Here is a 15,612-nt window from a genome sequence, read left to right on the forward strand (position 1 = left end):
AGAGAGAGAGAGAGAGAGAGAGAGAGAGAGACTCTCTTTTGCTTCAGCAATGTCACAGTGTTCGTGTTCTAAGTTCATCTATGGGTGCAGTCATTGTCTTAGAGTTAAATATTATACTCATGATTCTTCTGCTCAAATATTGAAGGTCACTAAAACACAGGTACAGAATCCTCCATACCTGAATTCTACAAACCACAGGTGGCTACGCATAGGTTTCCAGGGAATACAATACAGCCCAGCTAAACACAGAAAGGCGCGAATGGTTTCAGGGCTGTGGCACAGAGGACATCACTGAAGCAGTGGAGGGAAGAGAGGAGGCAAGAATGCTGGAAGGGTATCTGGAGGCTACCAAGGCAATAGCCTACTACACATTTCCCAGGGCCTGACTCCACAGGAACTCTTCTGCTCTCGTTCTTACCTTAAAGAACTGTATAGGAGACCCACGGTGTTACCTGCAGTGGTGGCTCTCTGTAAGAAGACCAAGTGACTTCTGTGTATCTTTTAGCACACCATACCACAAACTTCCAACTGGAAAGCCATGTGGCACACATCTATGTGCCAGAATATTTGTTTAACTATGCAAAGATATGTTGCATTTGTTTATGTTGCAGAATATCTGTTTAACTATGTAAAGATGTGTTGCTGTTTAACCTTGCCTGCCCAAGGCGCCTGATTAGTCTAATAAAAAGATGAATGCCCAATAGTGAGGGAGGAGGGAGAGTAAGTAGGAGGAGAAATTTAGGCTCAGAGAATAAAGATAAAGAGATGCCAGGGGCCAAACAGACATGCACAGAAGCAGCAGAAGAGTAGGACATAGAGAATGAAGAAAAGGTAAGAAGGCCAAGGCAAAGCAGAGGTAAAGAGAATCAGGTTAAATCGCCTTAAAAGAGCTAGTGGGTCAAACCTCAGCTAAAGCCAAGCATTCACAATTAATAGTAAGTCTCCCTGTCTTTGTTGGGGAGCTGGTTGGTAGCTCAGAAAATCCCAACTATACATATATTTCTAGTACTTCTTTGTTTTCTTTTTTTCCTTTTCAAACATTGTATGGCAATTGTTTTTGTGTTCTGAAGACCAGCAGTTCTCAGAAGAGGTGTGTGTGTGTGTGTGTGTGTGTGTGAAAGTGTGAAAGTAGTGTTCTTACACTGTCTTGATGCTTCTTGAGTTTGGAAATCTGATCTTCTTTGCTCTCCATCTTCTTGACTAATTGCTCCAGCTCGTGCTCGATGTCATCAGAGACTGACTGGCTTCTAGTTTGTCTCATTAGTTCTCTGTGCTCCCTGTAGAGAAAAGCAAACATCAGGCTGGGGAGCAACTCAGCCAGAGAGTGTTTCTCTGCAAGTCAGATCCGGTGTTCAATACTTAACAATATAAATAAATAAATAAATCCACAAAAGTAGTATTGTCTGACATGACACATGAATCATTTTTGCATGATTAAAAACAGAGCAGACATTACATACAGTTATAGTTTGTCACAACTAATTTTTTTCTTCAACTGGAGTTACAGTTAAGAGTAAAATATTAATCTTCAAAAATAGTCACTAGCATTAGGATATATAACTAAATCACGATAAAAAAATTGGGTTTAGAACTACCTCAGTATCTAGCTGTTAAATAATCTAAAAACCAATCTAAATTCCTGGTGTTCTCAGCTAAAAAGAATGAACGGTTCTACAGGGTTTGGCCAGGGGCAACACACGGTTCTCTTCAGCTCCATGTCTGGGATTGGAGATACTATCAAGAGAAGAGTTATGTGTGCAGCAGCAGTTCCTGAGTTCAGCGAGTCCGCTAGCTAGTCACGCAGTCCTGATGTATATGCTGAAAGGGATTTAAGCATGGGCTATAATACAATAAGCCTGTGCAGATCCTCCTTACTGAGGAAGCTTCCCAATCTGTGATACGGACCAGGCAGAACCTAAAAGGAATGGTATTTCTTACCTGCCTAGTGAAATCACTCACATTACTAAAAGATTTCAAAAGAAAAGCATATTCCTTCTAAAAGCTCTTCTGAGCTCTAATCTAAAGTCTTCAGACTCAATATATGTCATTCATAATATCTGTATATCAGTGTAAATCTATGGAATACAGGAAAGTAGTAATTAGACATAGTTAAAAGGTTAAATGCCACAGTAGGAACAATGAAAATATTATCAATAAATTTGTGGATCAAAACAAAGTAAGTCCAAATAGCCACGGAGAATTTACAGGTGGGAGCTACAGAGACCACTAAAGAGTTGAGAATGTGTGCTGCCCTTGCAGAGGACCCGAGTCGGGTGCAGCCCTCTGTCACTCCGGCTACCGAGAAGCCAGCTCCTCCTCTGCGATCTGAGAGCACCTGCACCATGTGCACACACCCATTCACGTGAATAAAAATAAATCTTAATGAATGTATAGTTGATACTGTTCTTAAAAGAGTCGATAAAAAATGTATCCAAACACGGACGGTTATTGAACAAAGAACAAACACTTACACAGTCATTTGCTCCAGCTCCTCTTGCATGGCCATCAGAAGATCAGACAAACTGTCACAGACGGGAACAGGCTCTCCTGGACTAGGGGGCACAGCTTTGGCCTGGGAAGTTGTTCTGAGAGGCTTGTAGCGACACTGCAGCTCAGTGACGGGAGCAGGTCTCTGAAGGCTACGGAGCCCATAGGCACCTATCATCTGCAGAAGTTTACAAGCTTGTATTAAAGGAACAGCCTGCGCTGGACAACATGAAGGGGAAGGCAGTTGTGAACAGACTAGCGCTCAACGGTGTGTGTGCCGGTTAGATCTCGTCAGCCTGACACAAGCTTAGCCGTCTGGAAAGAGGGAACCCAGCTGAGAAAATGCTGCCATCCTCTGGCCTACAGGCAAGTCTGTGGAGTGTTGTCCTGATTAGAGATTGATGTATGTGGGCCCAGTTCTCCAGGGCAGAGCCACCCCGGGCAGGTGATAAAATGAGCAAGGCCTGGAGAGCATGCTCGTAGGAATTGTTCCTCCACAATCTCTGCTTCAGTTCTTGCCTCCAGGCTCTTGTCCCAACCTCCCTTCATGGAGGAAGGTGAACTGAAACAAACCTTTTCCTCCCCACGATGCCTCTGGTCATGGCGTCTGTCACCGCGAGAGCGAGCTAACTAGAACCGTGTGTGAACAGCATCTGCAAACCAAGGCCACGGTCCTCATTTCTGTTGTCTTACCTTCACCCTCTCCAGAGACTGAGCTCTACACTTCGGGTCCATTTGCTGAGGGGGTTCCCTCTTCAAACACTTCGTTTTCTAAAGGTTAGCAAGGGAAAGAGGAGGCAAAGTACTATTTTAATATATATTTATGATATGAAAAATTCTCAAAACTCAACAGCAAGTAGTGCAATTTGGATGTAGGACAACATGAATAGACATTCGGCTAGAAGACAAAAGGCAGACACATAAAGAGGTGGTTAACAACCTATTCAGATTAATATAAATTAGCCAAAATAGCCGGGCGGTGGTGGCGCACGCCTTTAATCCCAGCACTCGGGAGGTAAAGGCAGGCGGATCTCTGTGAGTTCGAGGCCAGCCTGGTCTAGAAGAGCTAGTTCCAGGACAGGAACCAAAAAGCTACGGAGAAACCCTGTCTCGAAAATCCAAAAAAAAAAAAAAAATAGCCAAAATAAAAAAAGTTAATAATAAAAAAGAAAACATTACCACATGCCTATTAACATGGGCAAAATAAAAAAAAAGTGATGACATCAAATATTGTCAAGAATGCAGAGAAACTGCATCACTTGCACATTGGTAAAGCCACTGTGGGTGACAAGTCGGCAGTTTTTTATAGAGTCAAACATGTATTTATCGTATGTCTTAACAATTGCACTCTTGAGCAATTCTAGAAAGATTAAAATTGATGTTCACACACACACATGCACACACATGCACAAAACCATCAATCAACACATGCATAAAATATCTTTACTGCAATAGCTGGAAAGTAGCAACAACGCAAATGTCCTTAAACAGGAACTGATAAGGTGTAGTAGATCCTTAATGTGGATCAGTGTAAAAAGGCAAAGAGAATAGATAACCACTCAGATGGAAGTCCAGGGAAAAGGCAGCCCCAAAGGCTCACACTGTATAACTCTACTTGACCTTTTTCTCATTGGGATACAGCCTCGCTATGCAATGCAGGCTGGTCTCAAATCATGGCAATCCCACTGCCTCAGCCGCCTCACAACTTAGATTGCTGCCATGTTCCGCAGTGCCTGACCATACAGGATTCTTGAAATAAGAAAACTACAGAGGAGGCGAACAGAATAACACTTGCTGGGGCTGGGGGAGGGTGTGGGTCTAAAGGAACTGTCTGGAAGAACCTTAGAGTGGGTGGACAGTATCTTGATTGTTGTGATGGCTACATGAAGCCACACAGGTAACAAATCTATGTACGTCTCTCAGGCCTCTCAGTCACCATTATACCTCTGTCTCTACTGTTCCTAAAAAGCTTTCAATGGGTGCCAACTACTTATAGTAAGAGTTCAAATTCAACACTACCACCTGTTTTCAGACAGGAGTCTCACTGTTTGCCAGACTAGCCAGGAACCTACTATGTACTTCAGGGTGGTTTTAAACACAGGGCCCTCCTGTCTTGGCCTTCTGAGTATAGGAATTATAAATGTTCATTACTACACCCAACTTTAAAAGTTAGTTGTTGCTGTTGTTGTTGTTGTTGTTGTTTTCCCCTTTTTGGAGACAGTGTCTTGTTAGGCCAGGATGGCCTTGAGATTATACATCTCTGTCCCCAGTAGGATTATATTTTAACCCACTTCTCCTCTCTGCAGGGTGTCATTCTTTAGGATCCCGGGATGAGTGCAGTGTGGCGGCTCTGCATCACTCTCCTGTCTCAATATATCCCTGCTTGTCCTTGAACTCCCAGACTCCCTGCCTCAGCCCCAGCTGGCACTCTAAGCATGTACTGTCATGCTGGGTTTATCTGTCTCTGTCTCTTAAAGACAGTGGTCTAAACAACAAAACCTATGAGCTGATACTCAACCGGAGACATGGAGACATGGTATTAGAGATAAATGGGAGCACTGCACTCTGAGCCTATCTCCGGTGATGTCAGAGCGCCTTTTCACCCTGGGAAACAGCACTTTACTGAGTTTGCTCCTAATTACCCTCTACTCTTTCAGAAGTTATATTTTCTTTCTTATATTCCTTTTATCGTCTCATAGTTTCTACAATAAATATGTAAAGTTAAACTTCTATCTTATCAGATAAAAGATAGCATTAAACAAATATTTAATAACAGTCATTGTTCCATTTGCAAATTATTTATAGTGCTTTTCTATTTGGGTTTCCAGTTCAAATCTCATTACTCAAATAAGACATAAAAAGAGATTAAGGAAATAAGTGGTTTTTATTATTATAGCTATAAAATTATTTTTCCATTTTTGTGTTTGTATCTTTGTGTAAATGTGTGGAGTGCATGTGCACATGTATGTGCATACATGTGGAAGCCCAAGGTTGATGATAGAATCACCCTAGATTGTCTTTCTACCTCATTTGTTGAAGGCAAGGTCCTTCAACCAAACCCAGAGCTCATTGATATGGTTAATTTCTCTAGCCAACTTGATCAAGGATTTCCTTGTTTCTACCTTTCCAGGATCTAATTACCAGGGAGGCTGCCATGCCCCACAGGCATCCCTCATGCTTGTTCAGCAAACATTTAACTATCACTGAGCCATTTCCCCAATTTCGAATATAGTTATAAAGTTCTTTTTAAAATTATTAAGGGTCCAATGAAATGGCTCAATTTGTAAAGACCCTTGTAAAAGCCTTGGCAACCTGAGTCTAATCCCTGGAACCCAAAAGGTAAAACATGCCCTGCAAGTTGTCCTCTGACTCCACGCGCATGCCATGGTTGCGTGCGTGCGTGCGTGCGTGCGTGTGTGTGTGTGTGTGTGTGTGTAAGTATACACATCACATATACACACACTAAATAAATGTATAACAAAACACAGCCAGATAGCCAGGTGTGACAGTACAAGGCTGTAATCCCACCTACTCAGGGGCAGGAGGACTGAAGTCAAGGTCAGCCCAGGCTAGGTGGCAAGTCTGAAACCAACATGGGTTATTGGGTGTAACCCTGTCTCAAATACTAGTAAATAAAATTGAAAAATCTTTCTTTTTACTGTATATGTATTTATATAAAGCTGCATTTAGGATTTTTTTTTTTTTTTGGGACACAGAAGCACATCAGACCCAGTTTCTCTCTCTCTGTCTGGTACCTCTGGATCAGGATGTAAAGTGCTCAGCTGTTACTCTAGTGTCTGACTGTCTGCTTCTCACCATGATGATAATGGACTAACCCCCTGAAACTGTAAGCAACCCCAATTAAATGTTTTCTTTCATAAGAGCTGCCTTGGTCATGGTGTCTCTTTACCACAATAGAACAGTAAGAAAATGTATTCTATCATAAATATCTTTTTTTTTTGTTTTTTGTTTTGTTTTGTTTTTTTGTTTTTTTCGAGACAGGGTTTCGCTGTAGTTTTAAAACCTGTCCTGGAACTAGCTCTTATAGACCAGGCTGACTCTGAACTCACAGAGATCCGCCTGCCTCTGCCTCCCGAGTGCTGGAATTAAAGCTGTGCACCACCACTGGCCGGCCATAAAGAAGCAGAAAAGACTAAAGGATGAATAAATGTCTATCATAAAGTTAAGAAGTAATGTCTGGGGAAAGCTGAATATACATACCTTTGGTGGCTTCTTCTTTCCCTTACAGTGCTGTGATTGTGAAACTGTAGGCATTAAAAGTCTGCTGATTTCCAGTCCAGTTTGAAGCTATAAAATTAAAGAAATAATTTATAAGACTTATCTTATAACAGGCTTCTTTATACATAACAAAAGTTGAGATCTCAGCTTTCAAGTATAAAATATGTTTTAAAGTAAAGCAGGGCTTAGTTGCAGTAACTTGGATGGAGCTGAAGCAGGGTTGCATGAGCTTAGGAGTTCAGGGCCAGCCTGGGCAGTGCAGTGAGACTCAATGTTAAAAAACAAAACAATAAAAATAAAGTCCCAAACCCAAAAACCTTTGAAAAAGAATACTCCAGTAATACATTAGTTTTGCAATTATGACTTTTTCTGTTTATAACAGAATAAATTAGGGCACTTGTGTGTGTGTGTGGTGTATGCTCATGTGTATATCTCAAGATCAAACTAATATATGCCAGGAGTCAGTTACCTCAACTAAGAATATATATAGCATGTGCAAGGTCTTTGGCAATATATCTGAGAATATGGATGTACAGGCTAAGTGAGAATTTTGCTACTACAGCAAAACAGACTGTCGTAACAATGTACAACACCCAAACTGAGTGTAGACTAGGGTGCAGGTCATGAGGATGAAGTACTCAAAGACATCAGTCACTGTGATAGACTACAGAATGCTACCGACCTCACACGCTCTATCTTGAAACAGCTTGCGCTGATGCTCCTCTTCCTTTAGTTTTTCCTCTAGATAGTTTATCTTTTCCTGCAATAATGAACATATATGAAAATCAGAGCCAAACGTCCTTTCCAAGATGGTCCTAGGGGGTCTAGATTTTTAAGAGCTAGCAAGTTAGAATAGAAAGTAAGAAAAAGAAATGGCAAAAGATGCCAAGATTTCTCTTGGCTGTCTACCTATGCTTCCTTCCTTACTATTGCACATCAGGGCAAAATGAAAGAGAAAAAACCCACAGCTTTATTTGTGGCCACCACCAGACCCACAGGGAATAAACCCACAAGTTTTATTCTCGGCTACTTCCAGAGCCATGACGAAGTTTCCGAGAATGTATAGCTTTTAAAGCTATAATGGTCTTGGGTCTCAACATTCACAAAACAAACAAACAAACAAAAAAAACAAAAAAAAAACCAACCTAAAACAAAACCAAAACAAAACAAAAAACCAAAACCAAAAAAAAAAAAAAAAAAAAAAAACCCAAACCAAACCGAACTACCAATAGCAATGTCAGCCATGTGCATGTGTTGGGGGCTAATGCTGGGAGCAGGGCGGGAAGACACCTGAGAGATGTGAGTCCTGGCCCTGGTTATTTAAGAGCTTAGTGCTGTGCTCTGTCAAACAAGGACTACAATAAGACAGCCCAGCAGGTAAAGTGCCTGCCATGCCAGTCTGATCACTTGAGTTTGATCCCGGAACCACAGAGAAGTAGAAGGAGAGGAGCAATTGCACAAAGCTGCCCTCTGCCCTCCACACATATGTCATGGCATACATGCACCCCACCCCATCATTCACATACACATAGCATAACTAATGTTAAAAGAGTATCACACATGAAATGGTACAGCAACCAGGACAATTTGAAAGGCTCTCCGCACACTCCATACCTCACATACATTACACCTTTTACGTGTGCGTGGTTCGGAACAAGAAGCATGACAGAACTGTCAAGGGGAGAGACTTCTGAGTATTGCAGCTCTTAAGAGGGGCTACAAAGAGGTTCTAGAGCAGTTCTGTGAAATGACAAGGACTTGGCGGGAGGAGGAGCAGGGGTGTAGGACAGGCACTAAAGGCCACCTAACACCCTTCAGGTCCTGCCGTCTTAGTCAGGCGCCTTCTGTGCTATCAGCAGGCAAGCTCCCTCATGCCAGGACAGAACATGCTTTCTCCCCAGGCAGGAATTACCCGGATTACTGAACGCTGTACATGAAGGGCTCCAACCCTTTGGCTGCTCACTCCCATACAGTGCCAGCTTGACATCCCTCCTGGCGCCATCAGCTCTGAGACAAGCAGAAGCTTACCTCAGCAGCCTGCTGAGTGGCTGTCAATCTAAAACACTCTTTCTCTAAGACAGTGAGCTTTTCAAGTTTAGCGTACAGCTTCATCTGATCTTGTTCTTTTTCCCTTTGAAGCTGGGCCTGAAAAAGATTTAAAAAAAAAAAAAGAAAGAAAGAAATCTTAGTTTGGCAAGTGATGCCAGTGGATCAAGAGTCACATAATTTCTGAGAAATCAAAATATAACATAATCAGTTGCTAGAAACATGTACACACAGGTACATATGTTAGGCACTTCCAAGCAGAGAACAAGAAAATCAAATCCTTTTAAGGAGCAAATGTGATATGTGACAAACATGTCACTGAATTCGCACAGAAAGAATAAACCTCTTTGCATCCTTATACAACAGTGTGCTGGGGAGGGGATCCCACAAAACTTATACCAAAGACATGAGGTGTGGCCAAGGGTGACCAAGCCTGCTCACAGCCCAGCCTCCCCTACTCTAACAGAGAAGAGCAGCTGGGGACAAAACATGACAGGCTGTTTCACAGGACCGTTTATTGCCACATTAGTAATAAGGGCCAACGTTGAGGGGCAAAGAAGAACCTTACTCGGGTTTCTGTGAACGTAAACATGGCTCTAAAAGGAAAGCCCGCTAATTAGAACAAAATGGAAAGTGGGCACTAAACGCGGTCTCGGGGACCGATGGCCCAATAGTGCCGTCTCCGAGAAGAGAGAGGAGTGGGACAGAATGCCCCCTGGAAGAATGCAGGCTAAAAATAGTCCAAGCATAACTTAAAATATTGAAAGATTAAAAAATAAAAACCCCAAACACCAGAAATAAGAAAGTCGAATCAACAAGTAGGAAACTGGACAGAGGGGCATTGTCAGAACACAGCCCAGGAATGGAGGCGTGCGAGGTGAATTCTGAGTGCTTGTGAGAACACCCCAAGAAGACAGGAGTCCGTGCCCTCAGTTTCTTCCGAACAGAGACGTTCCTGGGCGGTTTCGTGCTCCTCCCAGGTGCAGCAGATGGGAGTGAGTTTACTCCAGACTCCTCACCATTGATTGTTGCTGTCAGTTAAGTGCTTAAACTAGCCTTTATCTGTCTCCATGGAAAAACATGGTTTTGCCACATATGGCTCCTCTTTGGGATTATACCCAGCTTGAACTCATGAGAACTTTACTCAGGTGACTTTTCTTAACCCTCAGGGCATAGACAGAGCTGGCTATTGCATGAGACTTTGGTCAGCTTCATTTCTCGCCTCCGTTCCCCCATGTCCCACAGCCTCTAGAGTGGTAAACAGTGCATCAATTATCAAGTTGCTGAAAATTAACAATAAAGAGAAAGTCTTACCAGCATCCTGAGAAGCAGAAACATAGCACACACAGGGGGAAGAAGATAAGAACAGCCATTAGATACCATGAACACTTAAGACAACTGGGACAAAAATCTTTAATGTGCTAAAAATTTAAAGTTGGGCATTGTAGTATACTTCTGTAACCATAGTACTCAAGAGTCGAGGCAGGAGGATCATGCTGAGCCAGAAATCAGCCTAGGCAATACAGCAAAGTCAAAGGACAGTCTGCACTTTAGAGACCAGCTCAAAACAAGCCAGCAAACAAAAACAACTCCCAATAAATAAGCATACAGGGCAAGAGAGACGGTTCAGAGGGTAAAAGTACTCGCTGTTACTGCGCGATGATCTGAGTTCAGTCCCTGGAACCCACAGAAGAACCTGAGCAGGGTGGCGTGCATCTGTCAGCAGACGCAGGGGAGTTGTGTGCAAGCTCACAGGCCAGTCAGTGTGGAGTCTGCAGCTCAGCTGCAGAAACAGAGGCAGACCCCGCCTCCAAACAGCAGGAGGAGAAAATGGACTTCTGAAGAGTGGGCCATCACATGTGTGCTCCGACAGCACACACATATACACCTAACACACACATACACACCTAAACACACATACACACTGATGGGGGAGAGTCTTCTGTTTTGTGTTAATTTCATTGGTTAAATAAAGAGACTGCCTTGGACCTTTGATAGGACAGAAAATTAGGTAGGCGGAGTAGACAGAACAGAATGCTGGGAGAAAGAAGCTGAGTCAGACAGTCGCCATGATTCTCCTCTCCAAGGCAGACACAGGTTAGGATCTTACCGGTAAGCTACCACCTTGTGGTGGCACACAAATTATTAGAAATGGGTTAATCTAGATGTGAAAGCTAGCCAGTAAGAGGCTAGAGCTAATGGGCCAAGCAGTGTTTAAAAGAATACAGTTTCCATGTAATTATTTCGGGGCATAAGCTAGCCAGGCAGCTGGGAGCCAGGCGGAAAGCAGCCCGCTGCTCCCACTACAACACACCTAAACACACACACATACAAAAACAGACAAACAAGACGTGAAAGTCACAAACTAGAGTTCTATGTCTAGCAAAAACATCTCTCACAAATACGTCTGAAATAAAGGCTTCTCCAGGTATATGAATGCTATGAGATATTGGGCATTAATTTTTTTCTTCAGACTGAAGAAACTCAATCCATGCAGAAAAATAAAATGCACTGGAAATGATTAAAATGTAAATAAATATATATTTTCTTTGTAATTTTCTTTAAAGGACAATCAGAATTTAAGAGCGCTAACAAGGAACTATGGGTCAGTTTCATGATGTAAAAGCAAAGGAAATCTGTTCTACAAATGGGAAACTGGAAGCACATGCAGAAGGGTCTTTCTCGTGAAGTGTTTAGCACTAATTAAGGCAGACTGTGGCAAGTTAGAATACAGGTGTCTGAAGGAAGAAGCTGTCACCAGAGCTGGGGGTGCTGGTTCATGCCAGAAACACCAGCCCCTTGCAAGGCTAAGGGCAGACTACTGCACGTTCAAACCCACCCTGGCACCAGACTGAGACCTTGCCGTAACACGAATGGATGGATGGATGAATGAACGAGTAACGGTTGAAGGAGCAGCTCAACAGTGAAACACCTGCCTTATATGTACGACGCCTAGGGCTCAATTCCTTGCACCACACACAAACACATATGCATACAAAGAAACCACTAGTAAGATTTGAAAAATACTTTTAAATGAATGAAATAAAAATAAAAATGACCAAACTCTGTTGGGTGAAGGCAAGTGTTTGGTAGAGACTAGATAACTATAAAAACAGAACAGTTGAGAGGATGAAAGCAAGGCTCGGGGTGGGGTCCATTAGAAGCTGCCTCTGAGTGATGCTAGGGGTCAGACAACAGAGCACAGACTATTCCAAAGAGAGAAAGACGAGAAGCACCACAAATCACAAAGGAGGTGACAGGACAGAGAGAAGTGTGAAGAAGGGCAAGGGAGCTAACAAGATGGGTAGCACATGGCTTCAGCCGTGGCTCTCGGGCAGGGGGAGCAAGACTTAGGTGGAGTCCAAAAGGTAAGGCAGGCAGGCCGCACAGTGAAGAAACTCTCAAAAGCTACCTGTCCATCTGGGGAAATCTATCAGATGGTGACTCCTCCTGTGTGACAGGCCAACACTCCCCATTTCTGAGGGCTGTGTGCAAGGGAGCCAGCCTATTGTTCTCAGACTGAGCTATTCCGGAGACCTGAAAAACAAGGAATAACCACAAGGCATGTGGTAGCCTGGGACTACATGCTGCAGCCCCGGGGAGGACGCAGCTGTAGTGTGGGAAGGGGCTTGGGGCAGATGCTAAGAGGTTCAGGCTTAGAAATCTGGGCTTTGGCAGGGGACGGTTGGTAGATGGAGCTCCACCTCCTCCTCCTGAGGATGGGAGCAGACTCCATTACCTGAAGACGACTGTGGACAACTGGTGAGTAGGTACCAGATCTCTGTAGCTCAGGGCCAGCAGGAGTGAGCCCAGAGTTCCCAGCAGTAGTACCTGGCACAGCTGTGCATCTCCCACAGGGCAGTCCGTGAGGAGCAGGATTAGAGAGCACAGCCTAGACACGGAGATGTCAGGGCTTGCTTGCCTGCCCTAGTCATCTACTATCTGAACTGTTAGCCTAGACAAATGTTAACATGATAGCACACTCTGCATCGTGTTCTTCCTATTTTCTCTTCCGTGTCACTAGTGCCACAGGAGATGGCTATAATGGGGCTTAGGTATGTTTTTATTTCTTGTTTGCTCTGGTGTCGTTGCTGTTTTCTCCTCTCAGTGTGACTGAGAATTAAATCCCTAAGAGAAGGCTGTTCACAAAGGTCCCCGAATAAAAGCAGAACTCCCACCAACAATGTATAAACCACGAGTAGCACGGGAAGGAGAGCAGAGCACCTCCAAGGTTAGACCCCTCAATGAAGGCTGAACGGAGGGTTCAAAGTCCACCTGCTAACAAGAAAAACACGCAGTGACTTTGAAGAACACAGAAAAAGCAGATAAGCAAAGGAAGGAAATCAATTCAGGATGTGGGAGATAAAGCAAGATGAGAAACTCAGAAAAGAAGCTGCCATCTTGGGGAGGAAAAAAAAAACCCAAAATGTCAAAAATGAAAAACCCAATTTGCCAAATTAAAAACCCAGCAGAGAACATCAGACATTGCATTGAATCACTAGATCAAGCAGAACAGAGAATATCGGGAGTGAAGACAAGGTGGAGGGATCACCACATTCAGACTTCAATAAAGAAAAGAAGCAAGCATGAACACACCCATACCCACTCTGGGACAGGAGCATATACCACATCTAAGACCCCCTCAGGCAGAGGAGACAAGATAAAAGCTAACAGCTAAGCTTCGTTGTCAACCTGACTGGATTTAGAACCGCCATGGAAATCTATCTTTGGGTGTACCCGTGCAGGTGCTTACAGTAAGGGCTGGAGAGGAGGGGCAGCCCAGTCTGAATGTGGGGGAATCCCAAACTGAATAAACAGGAGAACACAAGCAGACCTTCCTGACTGGGGATGCAAGGTGAAGAGCAGTCTCCCACCCCTGCCACTGTCAGGAATGAGTGTGGGATCAAGAAAGAGACACCATCGGAACTGAAGTGTCCGGACAAGGCAAACTTCAGTCTTGGAAAGAGGCGTGCTGCTCATTAGAGCAGAAGAACAAGTACCGGAACAGGAAGTACACTCGGTTTTTATTCTAATTCAGGTGATTGTGGCTTCTCCATTGGCTGGGATCCAACCTCACAACCTTTTGCAAATGGCTAGCCTGGAAAGAATCAGTGCACAGGAAATGAAGGGCCTTGCCTAAACAGAGGTTCTACTGTGTGTGTGTGTCTCTGTGTGTGTCTGTGTGTGCGTACGTGTGTGGTAGCTAAAACATTCGTATAAAAGTTTTACAAAGTGGAAAAGGTCATATTTGACTCTTTAACACAAGTGTCATGGTATTTGGTGGAAAGACTCATATTTAATGTTTCTTACCTTACCATGATGGTCTGTGCACTCAGACTGGGGTCAAAGTTGGTTTTGTCGGGAGTTTGCCACAGCCACAGGAAACTGGTACTGAGGTGTGGGGCTGATAAAGCTGACTGCATGGGTTCTTAGGTGTTTGGACCCAGTTTACAGGGAGAAGGTGAAAGAACTCAGAGCTGTGAGTTAGCAAAGTCCTAGAATCCTTTAAGCAGAGCTCAGGGGCCATTCTGGGAAGGCTAGACAAGAAAACCGGTAGATACACAGTGGTGTCCCAGCTCATGAAATTCTGAAGACAAACGGGATTTGATAACAGGAACTGAGCTAGAGGCCATTCACACTGTGCTCTGGTGACAAAACTGGACTCATGCTGCCCTTGTCCTGAGCACTTGAGAGAGGCTGAATTCAAAAGCAAAGGACAGGGATGAAGATGGCTCATCAATTAAGAGTTAAGAACAATTGTTTTTTGTTTTGTTTTGTTTGTTGTTGCTGTTTGTTTTTTGTTTTTCCAGACAGTGTTTCTCTGTAGCTTTGGAGACTGTCCTGCAATTGTTATTCTTCCAGAGGACTTGGGTCTGATACCCAATACCCTTATCTGGTGGCTCACAACTCTCAGTAACTGGAGTTCCAGAAGATCCAAGCCCCTCTTCTGGCCTACCTTGGTGTCCACACGTGTATACATATGTGTTCTCACACACACATACACACACACACACACACACACACACACACACACACTAAGCCTCTTAAAAAGCAATGCATTAATTTGTTAGGTAGAGGAAATTTCAAGGGAAGATTAGATTCAGGCTGTGGCACTGTTATTTCCCACTGCTTTGAGAGAGAGAGAGAGCAAAAAGTGGACCAGGAAAGTATGAAAATGTGCAGTGTAGTCAAGAAGAGAGCACCGAGGAAATTCAATGTTGCAGCCAAGGAGGATGGGCAGCAATTCTAAGTGTTAAAGGTAGTATCGCCATTAAAGAGAAACCTGGTCCAGTCCTTGGAACAATAGGAAAGTTGCTATGAGGGTAAGACCAGAGCCATGGAAGGTTCCAATTTGTGAGAATGCAAATTCATTTGAAAGCTGAGAGTCTGAACTGGGAATACCATTATAAGGGTTCACAGATTGAAAACAGCTGTAGGCAAACAGAGGTCAGGGTAACCGTGACCCAAGAGGTCAGACCACATCTTGGGCTGGCAGAAGAACTTGGCAGTGTCACTCACATGGTCTTGGTTTTGCATAAGTGGGAGACAGAAGAGTGAGAAGTCATCAGGATTTGCACCAAGATGTCTGAAGGCCACTGACACTAGGCAATGTGTGACAGGTTCCAAGTTCCTGCAAAGAGGCTACTGCACGAAGCAGACAAGGTGAAGTCTAAACTGCAGTGAGACCCCAGCATGTTGGAGATAGCAACATCATGGGACATCTCAGGAAAGTTACAAGCATATAGTAGACCTGGCCCAAGGGAGAGGCTGTGTTTGCTACAGGAAGGAGAGCCGGAAGGACAGGACCCCTCAAGAGAGAGACCGTGTGTGCTACAGGCA

The 15,612-nt window shown here is 43.7% G+C and overlaps 1 protein-coding gene across 1 annotated transcript in view; it reads right to left on the reverse strand.

Annotated features, from left to right (window-relative positions):
* Cep57l1 (centrosomal protein 57 like 1) overlaps window positions 1-15,612 on the reverse strand; it is a 58,092-nt gene that overhangs the window by 1,993 nt on the left and 40,487 nt on the right. The window contains exons 5-10 of the mRNA XM_005363572.2: window positions 8,755-8,871; window positions 7,409-7,486; window positions 6,709-6,795; window positions 3,181-3,258; window positions 2,472-2,665; window positions 1,142-1,277 (exon numbers count right to left, since the gene is read on the reverse strand). Of these exons, the coding sequence (XP_005363629.1) occupies window positions 1,142-1,277; window positions 2,472-2,665; window positions 3,181-3,258; window positions 6,709-6,795; window positions 7,409-7,486; window positions 8,755-8,871 (690 nt within the window). The remainder of the gene's footprint in view (window positions 1-1,141; window positions 1,278-2,471; window positions 2,666-3,180; window positions 3,259-6,708; window positions 6,796-7,408; window positions 7,487-8,754; window positions 8,872-15,612) is intronic.

The sequence above is a fragment of the Microtus ochrogaster genome, linkage group LG9 (assembly GCF_000317375.1).
Source record: "Microtus ochrogaster isolate Prairie Vole_2 linkage group LG9, MicOch1.0, whole genome shotgun sequence".
Taxonomy (NCBI): domain Eukaryota; kingdom Metazoa; phylum Chordata; class Mammalia; order Rodentia; family Cricetidae; genus Microtus; species Microtus ochrogaster.